This window comes from Morone saxatilis, unplaced genomic scaffold (genome assembly GCF_004916995.1).
Source record: "Morone saxatilis isolate NCDOM2014 unplaced genomic scaffold, NCSU_SB_2.0 Contig23, whole genome shotgun sequence".
Lineage (NCBI taxonomy): Eukaryota > Metazoa > Chordata > Actinopteri > Moronidae > Morone > Morone saxatilis.
The window spans coordinates 14108562-14118683 of record NW_023339796.1 but is presented as its reverse complement, the minus strand read 5'-3'; the positions used below and the strand labels follow the sequence as shown (position 1 = coordinate 14118683).

General features: G+C 43.3%; 2 protein-coding genes across 2 annotated transcripts in view; both read right to left on the bottom strand.

Moving 5' to 3' along the window:
* wdr47a (WD repeat domain 47a) overlaps positions 1-312 on the bottom strand; it is a 12865-nt gene extending 12553 nt beyond the window's left edge. The window contains exon 1 of the mRNA XM_035670530.1: positions 151-312. The gene's annotated coding sequence lies outside the window, so the exon portion shown is untranslated. The remainder of the gene's footprint in view (positions 1-150) is intronic.
* A 1394-nt stretch (positions 313-1706) lies between these two features.
* camsap2b (calmodulin regulated spectrin-associated protein family, member 2b) overlaps positions 1707-10122 on the bottom strand; it is a 34240-nt gene continuing 25824 nt past the window's right edge. The window contains exons 11-21 of the mRNA XM_035670193.1: positions 9102-9831; positions 8825-8971; positions 8503-8734; positions 8151-8334; positions 7313-8060; positions 6034-6170; positions 5678-5892; positions 5484-5583; positions 3986-4101; positions 3768-3886; positions 1707-3680 (exon numbers count right to left, since the gene is read on the bottom strand). Of these exons, the coding sequence (XP_035526086.1) occupies positions 3381-3680; positions 3768-3886; positions 3986-4101; positions 5484-5583; positions 5678-5892; positions 6034-6170; positions 7313-8060; positions 8151-8334; positions 8503-8734; positions 8825-8971; positions 9102-9831 (3028 nt within the window). The 3' untranslated portion in view covers positions 1707-3380. The remainder of the gene's footprint in view (positions 3681-3767; positions 3887-3985; positions 4102-5483; positions 5584-5677; positions 5893-6033; positions 6171-7312; positions 8061-8150; positions 8335-8502; positions 8735-8824; positions 8972-9101; positions 9832-10122) is intronic.

Here is a 10122-nt window from a genome sequence, read left to right as displayed (position 1 = left end):
AGGAGGAGGAGGAGGAGGGGGACTGTTAGCTAGCGAGGCCGAGGGGAGAGAGAGGCATCATCCGCTAGTTAGCTGGACGGGCGGGGTGCAGCACTGACAGCTCTCCCGACAACAACACAAATCTGCCCGAGTGCTCCGACCACTGCTCACCTGTGTCTAAAAATACATGAAAACGCAGTCTCCCCCCTTTGGTGTTTCCTTTGCGGTTGTCAGGCGCTGTCACGACGGTACCGCTCCGTGCTGTCGGACTCGGGGCTGTGTGTGTGTGTGTGTTGGCTTTCTGTCCCCTCCTCCTTGTCTGAGTGTGTCCCCCTCCTTGCTGGATCTTTCTGTGGCGCTCTGCTGCGGTCTGCTGCTGCCCTGCCCTGCCCTGCCTCCTGCTGCAGCCTGCCGCCCGCCTGCTGCCTGCGGGAGCACCGCCTCTATCAGCCTCCAGACACAACATGATGGGAAGATGAATAAAATAAATAGATACTTTGATAGAAATAAAACTGTCAGGAGTATTAAAACGTTATATAAGTACTGGGAAGAAACAGAGGCGTGCACAGAGGTTTGAAGGGGCCCTTTTTTATCTCATATGCAAAAGAGTTCTTTTCAGTTTTTGTACTCATTTGTTTTTTACTCATTCACTTGGACTATGATGCAAATCTTTATAGCAATGTCCCTGTGTGGCCCCTCTGTGGCCCCTCAGGGCAAACCTCTAACCTATCACAGCCAAAGACAGGCAGGTTCCCTTCCCTTGTGCCTGTTAGTGTTTGTGTATGACACTGGTCTAATTCACAATAAAACTGCATTATTATTATAAACTAAACATTGTATTTATTTAATATTTACATCTATAAATGGTATATGGGAATTTATAGTGATATTGTTAGAATATTTATCCATTGCAGTAATATAGGCAGCTTTTCATTGCATGCACAATGGTAGATTGTTGAAGCAGATACTGATATTTAATTTGTTTTTTATTGATAAAAATGTATCAGCTAATGTCCATTTTAATATTAACATTTTTAATAAGGATACATTTAATTTTTTTTATTAGGGAACTGTCATCAAGATATGTGAGTGGATATTTTAAAGTTGAAAAATAACCCTAACACGGGAATAAACTATTCAAAACAATATACTGGAAACACTTAAACAAACCTTTTGGCATTTCTGTATTTCATTACAGCAATTTCCTGTTTATCATCATTGGCATACTATAGATACCAATACTGATACATCTGCAATGAGCTAATATTGGCTGATTTATGGGCCCAGTTGATTTATCAATCTAGCTCTAAGAACAATTAAGGATATGGTGAAAATGTTCTGAATAACTCCATGTTTTATTTGAGTCTTCAGTATAGTAGTATTCAGTGTGTGCCACATACACAGCTACACTACAACAGGTAATGATGATGATAATGAAAACAAACATATGTCTGGTGTTGCAGAATAACTAGACTTCGGCTAGTGATGGTCTTGGTTTGCACAGCCTACATGGATATTGATGATAATGATACAAACAGGTATTGGATAGGTGGTTGATACTTACCTATGTTATTTACTTATAGGTCCTTGCAAAGATAAGGACGAGTGGTAGAATGATATTATGCCAGACAGGATGTCAGACCGCATTAATATCAGTTTAAATGAGGCCATTATCATCAGTACACTTGACTCAATCAGGACAGGAATGTGAAATGAGACAACATGAATACAGTTGATAGCTGGCATTTTAATAAAGCTCAAAGCAATAAAAAACAACAAAAATCCATGAACAGTTGAGCATATTTAGTAAACCGAAAAGAAAAGTTGGAAAAAATACTATGATTTTCTCAGTATACTTCATGGATTTCTACAATACCACAATAAAGCCTTATTAAGGCTTGCCTCATCGGGGACACTTTGCTTTCAACACTCTTGTCTTCAACAACTGTGCTGCTTCATTAGTACACACCAACAGGTAAATGTCATTACAAAAAAATATTTCTATATGCCAAAATATATCTGTACAGTGTCAACACATACTGAAGGAACACATGATAAAAAAATGTAACAGTAATGTGAAAGTAAAGTAACAAGCGAGACAGTTCTTAAGTGGAAACGAGTCAGCGACAGTGGACAGGGTCTATTATTCTGCTATTATTGGTGAATTCATTTATTTACAGTTGTGGACTACGTTGAGGGCAATCGAGATCTAAAAGTTAAGACAACATCCACATTAAAGTCATTTTGAATATGTGTTAGTTCCAACTGCAACATGATCAATAGTGAATATTTGAATGATTCTTTAATTGCACAGACTGATGACATAGTGTGGGATTTCCATCTATTCTACTACTGATAGTCTTATCAGTGATACTGTTGAGTGTTTACACTTTTTGCATTTGTAGGACAATAAAAGGCCCCAAACGACAACATACTGATACACGTGATGAATTATAAAAGCTACTACAAGCGGACTTGTTCATTTTTAATGGATCTGCCATCATATACAAATTAATTTAACTTATATACGTATAGTATATTATGTTTCTCTGAATAAAATCTAAGATGCCTTTTCAAATAACTTCAAAGCATTATCAAAATGAAATAAATTAAGAATCTATTGCAGGTGCTTTCCAGAATTGCTTGATGGTACTCTGTATGCTCATTAATTTCATTTTCATCATTTCACACTTTTGGAAAGTAATTGCAATCACCAACTGAGGTATTTTCCTCACTCTTCTTGGCACTTCACTATACACACACATACACAAATTTGAACTGTTTTTTTCAGTCACATGTAAAAACAAAAAAAAAACATGCCTGTATAGCAGCAAAAACTCTCATCAAAAATGCTGCCTCTACCTGATCACAGATCAGACAGGCCAACAACCTGGGCTTGACGGGAGCGAAATCTGATCCCAGACCTGTGAGTATACACAACCTCTCCTGTATCACAACAGACTTTTTCCACAGGCGCTGACAAAATGACACCACCACTCACAGCGCATCCATATGACACAAAACAAGCATAAGGCCACACATGATCAACTTATAGAAACCAAACTGCCTCTTTCAGAGGCGTGACATTCACTGCTTCAGTGGTTCAACTTGGTAAGGCAAAGGTCCGCCTATTATTTTCTCCTCTTTTTTTGGCACACAAGAACATTGATACACATGCTGACAAGTACACACTTCTGCCCCATTGAAGTAGTCCAGGGTGTAACAGTCAACTCTGTATTGAAACGACAATTTCTGTGAGCCCCTTTTGTGTTCTACATTCCAGTTGTGATTTCTTACAGTGGGACCGTGTGTCCTTTTAATAAAACAGTAAAAATCCACAAGCTCCTCTGTGTTTGTCCCATTGAAGCAAGCGTGTCCAAATCTTGCCCAGATGTCTGGCACTATTTGGGGTGCAGTTTTTTGGGCGTCCCCTGCTTCTTGGTTTGCCACAGATGACTGGCAATGGTGATGGCGTCCACGCTGGCGGACATAGTTTTGGCTGGGATCTGGCTGAACTGTTTCCTGTCTGAGTTGTACTTGTACAAGTTCTCGATCATCTTGGTCGTGATGTTCCTTGGCCCGATGCCGGCCAGTTTGGTGATCTCCTCTGTTTCGGGGCAGTAAGTGTACACAGACCTGAATTGGCAACCGGCATCACGGAACAACACCAGGAAGTTATTGGCTTCGGATTTCTCCATTTCCTGCAGAAAATCACAGAAAAAAGTCATTGTTTAGTGCAGAACGTTATCTATTGCAGAAAGACGCAGACACATAACTGCAAAACATACATCCAGTATCTTGTTCTTCTGGCCTTCGTTGACCTTTCCAGCCAGGCAGCAGTGAGCCAGGGCATTCTGGATGATGTGCTTGTTAGACTTGGCACTTGGCTCCTTGTATAGTTTGGGTCCTGCGGAAAGAAAGCACATGTATGAGATTGCAAAAGCAAATTTACAGTGGATGTTTAAATGTCGATGAACTGTGTAAACAGTACAGGTGTATCTTATACCTGTGTACTCAGCGTTGGAGGGAGTGGATGAGGTGGTGGACTCATTTTCCCAATCCTTCTCTCCGTTCCGACTGCCAGTCGAAGGACAAGAGGAAAAACCTTCTGCAGAGTCTGGCCTGGAGATGGTCACATACAAACCAACAAATGATACAAACAAACATGACAAAAACCCACATACGTAAATGTTGATACACATAAGTACGATGGATGATAGCATACACAGACAGATTGCACAAACAGACATGCCCACACACACAGATATTAAACACACACAGAGAGATGTGGTAAAACAAGGTCAGACGCTGTGACACAATTCTCCAAACCCTGCCTGTTGTCTCACATTACATCATACTGTACATACTCCGACGAAGCTGTGCAGCGAGGGACAGAAAGGCATGTTCAGCCAAGCAAAGCAAAGTCACAGTGCTATCTTTATGGCTACTGTGAGAGACGAGCTCAAGTACTTGTGGAGGAAACAGCAAACACAGTGGTGAAGCACAGGGCAGCCAACATAAAGGAGAGAGCAAACAACGGCCTGAGAGCAATACTGCAAAAGACAGAGAAAGGATAAAGAGCAGGAGAACTGAGGCGGAAACATCTCAGCCACGCAGCTCCTTGTACCTTAATGCAGAAGCAAAAAACTGCAGTAATGAAATACGTTGAATAATTTCACTGTTGACACATTATATGAGTCTGCGCTGAAAGAACGTCTAATGAAATGCAGCCTAGACCAAAATCAGATGGAGCTGTTTCTACATGGAGCCACATCTGTTGAAGCACTACTTTTCGGAACATTACTAACCTTCCCTTTCTTTCTTTGGGAGAGCTTAGAAAGAACGGGACATGGGCAGAAGCTAGTTTATTGCCTCTGAGGTGACGCAGGCAAAATAGACAAAAAAAAGGAGAGAGGGAAACGAGAGAAAAATAACCTCATCATCAGAAAACCCCATGAAATTGAAATCACAGCAGAGTAAAGGATATCTGGGGTGTGACACAAGTGAAATATGGGGTGGGATTGCACATCACAGTGGTGGTAATAAATAAACGAATGGCCAAATGGACAAACCAATTGCAGAATTTGAAAAGGCAAAAAACTGAATTTTGAAATACTAGTTGAACAGATTTTGTAAACATACATACATACATACTAGTATGATAAAAAACTTTAAAAAATAAAAAAGGATTGTAAGGAGCTTGAAGAAAAGGTGCATGAAAATGAGATGTACAGTCAGCTCATGGTACCATAAGTTGTAACTTTGTAAATAACTTTGATTTGAGATGATGAGAGAACAGAGGTGTCACTTAGTTTATCATTTTGTACAAACTTTCATAGACTTCAAATTTGTTGTAACTGTTATAACTGTGTATACACATCATCTTAGAATCAACCAGCAGTGCAAAAGTACATTGTTGAAAAACCTCAATACAGTAATTTGTCTGCGGCTAAGCTGAGTTTTATTGAGAGAGACAAGGTAAGAGAAACTTCAGTGGGTCTTACCTGTTGTTCTTCTTGTTATTTGGCTGATCTCTGTCATTGTCAGCCAGATTGAGAGACGCTAAAGAAACACTTGATACTGAGAAGCCTCGAGGACGCACCCCTGCAACACAACAACACAGACAGGTCGAGCATGGATCTGTGGCTGTCATACAGGGATATTGAGTGTTTGTGCATATGATTTGAATGTCCCTCACCTGTTGCTCTCACAGGCGGAGTGGACGACTCCATGACGTCCCTGTGGATGGACTTAGGCCGTGGCTTCTTCTTGAGACTTCCAGATCGGGGCTTTATGACGTCATCCATGTCCACCATCAGCTTGAGCTGCTGCTTCCTCAAATACTCATTCCTGATGTACTCCCTCCTTGCTTTCTCATCATCCTTCTTCTCCTGATCCTCCTCGGCTTTCAACCTGGAGGAGGAGACCGAGATGAAGATTTATTGTATAACTGCACGCTCAAGTTCAAAAGACATGCTGTATGTATCGATGTTTTAAACCTGGGAACAGTGTTGGAATTAGCAAATAGACAGAAGGTAAGAGGGTCAGACAGACCGTGCAGCTTCCTTCTTCTGCTCCTGGTCCAGCTCCTGTTGCTGCTTCCTCTCCTGAGCCTCCTTCTCTCTCCTCAGCCTCTTCTCCAGCAGAGCGGCCTTCTTTGCTGCCATATCCTCTTCCCCTTTCACATCATCCTGGTGTTTAATGGGAACACACAAAATTCACAAGTCAGATTATGTAGAAATATGTTGACTGCATCTTCATGATGAGCTGACAAACATTATGGTTTAGAAAAGAACAGAATTAATTTGTTGTCATTGTTCGGAGTACAACAAATTTACTATTAGTTGATGAATTACTACATTGTGTTTTACGTTATTGTGCAAAAAAACTTCAGTGTGTACTCTCCTCTCAAAAATCAATGTATCAAAGGAAAGATACTGCTTCTTAATACTTGTGGTGGTATTTGGTATTTAATGTGGCATTAGTGTAACTGCCTTCAAAGTCAACAAAGCTCTGACACTGCTCCATAATCAGAGCTCTATTGGTCTACCATGTGTCTGTGTTTTTGGCCTAGATTCATTCATGCATTGTTTTTGATCAGCTCATGGCTCAACAGGCAAAGCCCTGCACATATTGTGCCAGGCTCTCACAGTATGAGATTCTTCCTGTCGCTGCTACCTGCATATAGCAGCATAAGGCTGTATAGACTGTATTATTAATTAAAAGTTGATAAACTGTGTATATTAGTTGGTATTATAGTTTTAGTGCAGTGGTTCCAAAACTGGGGAACTCTAGCATAGATTGTAACCTGCCAAACACAGGAGCAATAAATAACATAATTAACTGCTGCAATGAAAAAATGCAAAGATGGTACTGGTGATGCATGTCAAATCCAAAATAAGAAGAAGCTTATCTTGGTCTCTGGACTGTCAGTGTAGCAAGATACTCCTGTGTCTTTTGTGTATAAACTTTGGCATTTTGGCAGCAATTTGAAGTAAAGCAATAGTTCAGCATCTTGGAAAATATGCTCCTTCGCTTTCTGGCGGAAAGGTCTCAGTCTTTACTTCAACAAAAATAGGCCCTAAAGCAGAATAGCAGTAATACAATGGGAGAAGAAACAGAAAGCAGCCCAAACTTATGTTCTTAAGTCCATGGCTAAGGTTAATGGCTAAAGTTTATGGCTAACCCTGTGTACTATTTAGCCCATACCTACAGGTGGGTTACAGATAATATTTAGAGAAACAACTACATGGATTATTCTTGACATTAAGATTTGAAATGTTTTATGTGATTATAAAATGATCCTATATATAATTCTGTAGCCTCAGCTAACCTTGAAGAAGAATCCACAGCACATCTTTTGATCGTCTCCATAAGCTTCTCCTCCTGCCTCACCCTCCGCGTCTCCTTCTCCCGTCACCTCCTGCCTGCTGGGTGTTCCTGCTGGAGGTTTCAGCCCAGACAAAGGCACCTCCACTAGGTCTTTTTTTTCCTGGCGGTCTCCCTTGACCCGGTTGCCTGTGGGCCCTTGGATCTCAGACACCGGTTGACACAACACCTCTGATGACCCTGTTTGATCGACTTCATCCTTTGACTGAGCCCCCTCTGCCTGTTTTATTTCCTCCTGCCTCTCATCCTCCTTCTCTTTGGCTGCTTCTTTAGTAGAAGGCTGAGGAGCGCCAGCACTCTTCTTTGCCACTGTCTCTTCTTTGTCCTTAGTGTTTTCTTCGTTGTCCTTGGCCTCTTGGTTCTTGCTCCCCCCTGGTCCCTCATCGTGGCTCAGGTAGGCAAACGAACTGATCTGGGTTTGGCTGGGGGTGAAACGTCTCAGTCTGGGTAGGCTGTCCACTGAGGTGGGGGTGTTAAGCATTCGTCTGAAGGGCGTGACCTTCAGATCGTTTGGTCGTGGAGTCCGAGGTGTCCTGGCATGGAAGGAGGCTGGTCGCCGCTTAATGCCAGCAGGGGAGCTATTGGGAGCGTGGGGAGAGCCGGAAGAAGAAAGGATGGGTGACAAAGACCCGACCGAGCCTCGGCCTGATCCCCGGCCTGTTACACTGCTGCTACGCAACTCACGGAGCTGCCTGTGGGGACAATAAAACACACAAGCCCATGTAAGTGTTCAAAGAAAATCATTTTTACAGTCAATTTATTAATCTATCATTAAGTGTTACCTGTGTGGAGATGGAGCAGGAGGAGGAATGACCCAGGCTTGTTGCTGTTGCTCTCTCATGGCCATGATCTTCTCCTGCTGCTGGGCCAAGCGCTGCATCTCCGTCTGCAGGAAGCCCAACGACGTGTTCAGCCTCTCAATGGAGCGAGTGTAATCTGCGAGATCGATTTCTCCAGGAGTCACACCTGCATCATCACATTAAATGCACAAGTCAGTCAGTCAATCACCAGTTTGAACCAAAATCATTCCCAATGCCTCAACACTTTCTGAGAAGATATGCATCAGTCTATTTTTCTCATTTTGGGGTTTGTGAAAAAATTTACTTTAGTTGCATCCCTACTGTGGTTACTCACCTCCGCCATCCTCACAGGGGGATTTCGGAGCTGCTCCGTCTGGCTTGCATCTCTCCGCCCGCTCCATGCTGCCCTGGCTGGTTTCCTTTGAGGGTGTGGGTGTCTCTGGAGAAGGTGTTTCTGCTCCCCCTGAGTTGGAGCTGAGGGGGGCAGTGACTCCTTTTCTTCTCACTACATTGAGAAAGGCTGTCCTGCCCATCTTCTGACGATGGCGGGTGAAAGCTGCTTCCACCTATAAAATGGAAAGAGAACATCATGTCCCAAACATTTATATTTAAAGCTACACTACTGGCTATCTTTCTGTATTTGCTGTTCTGTTTACCTTCTTCTTCTGGGCTTCAATGGCTCTCCGTTTCTCTTCAAGCTTCATCCTCAGCTGAATCATCTCTGAGGCAATCAGGTGGGATGGGTCTCGAGGGGAAGGCGTTACTGGAGAGGGAGATGTGATTGGCAAAGGAGGTGTAGAGATCTAGAAAAAAGTGCAAAGATTTTCACATTATTTCTGTCCCCAACAACATCACATCGCATTTCTGCCTCTGCAACCAAAGTAGAGTTTAAATAAAAGGGAGGGAATGAGAGACACATCATACAACACAAACCTGAGAAGAAATGCTTTTTGTGGGGTGTGTATACGGCACATTGAGATCTGAACTCTCTGGTGTGGTTCCTCCGCTACTCCGTCCCTCCAGTTTCCTGAACTTCTGCTCTGCAAAGCTCGTCATTCGGACCATGCCGCCTCCAGAGCCTCCAGACGACGAGGTGGGGCTGGCTGTGTGGGATCTGGGGAGTGTGGGTGCTGAACTGGGACAGGGGCTGCTCCTGTCACCTCCATCTACCCTCTCACCCTCAGGGTTAGCATCACCGACCCCTTTCTGTCCTTCTTCCCTGTTTCTCTCCCTATCCGGCCGTTCAGACAGGGGGCACGACCGAGTCACGGCATCGCAGTCTGGGTCTATGTCTGAATAGTCTCTCAGAGAGGAGGAGTCTTCATCCAAGCTCTGGATGTCCTCTGTCCTCACATGGATGCCCGTGTCAACTTCATCAGTGGACACGGAGTTGGGGTCGTGGTCATTCAGCCGAGCCTTAGCCGAACCTGGGTCATCTCCTTCACCTTGGGCCCCTGGAGGGTCTGAAGGCTCCCCGCTGTGGAGAAAGAACCCATTGTCTCCATCCCCCACGCCCAGGCTGGCATGGGGCCTTTCAGTGTCGTGGATAATCTTCAGGGCCTCCTCAATGCTCGGAGGAGTTGATGGGCTGATGTGCCCGCTGTGGTTGCCATGGTGATTGCTGGGGCTGTGGTCGCTGTCTGTGAGGACTCCATTGGAGTACCTAGGGACAGGTTTGTATAAATTAAGTGATGGTTATTTTAAGTAATAGTCAGCTTTGGGGGATTTTTACTATTTCCCTTACTTCACCTATCCAGAGTCAGCTGCTGGATGCCCTTATATCTGTGTGCCTCTTTATACAGTATATATTTTCAACTGTAAGATTAGCTTTGCTTAGCTTGAAACATTTACAGCAGATGAATTCAGCATTTAACCACTGCGGAAAATATTAGGTGTCTCAAAGGGGTCTCAAATGCCTTAAATAACATATAGATAAAGAAAAACTTAAACTTGA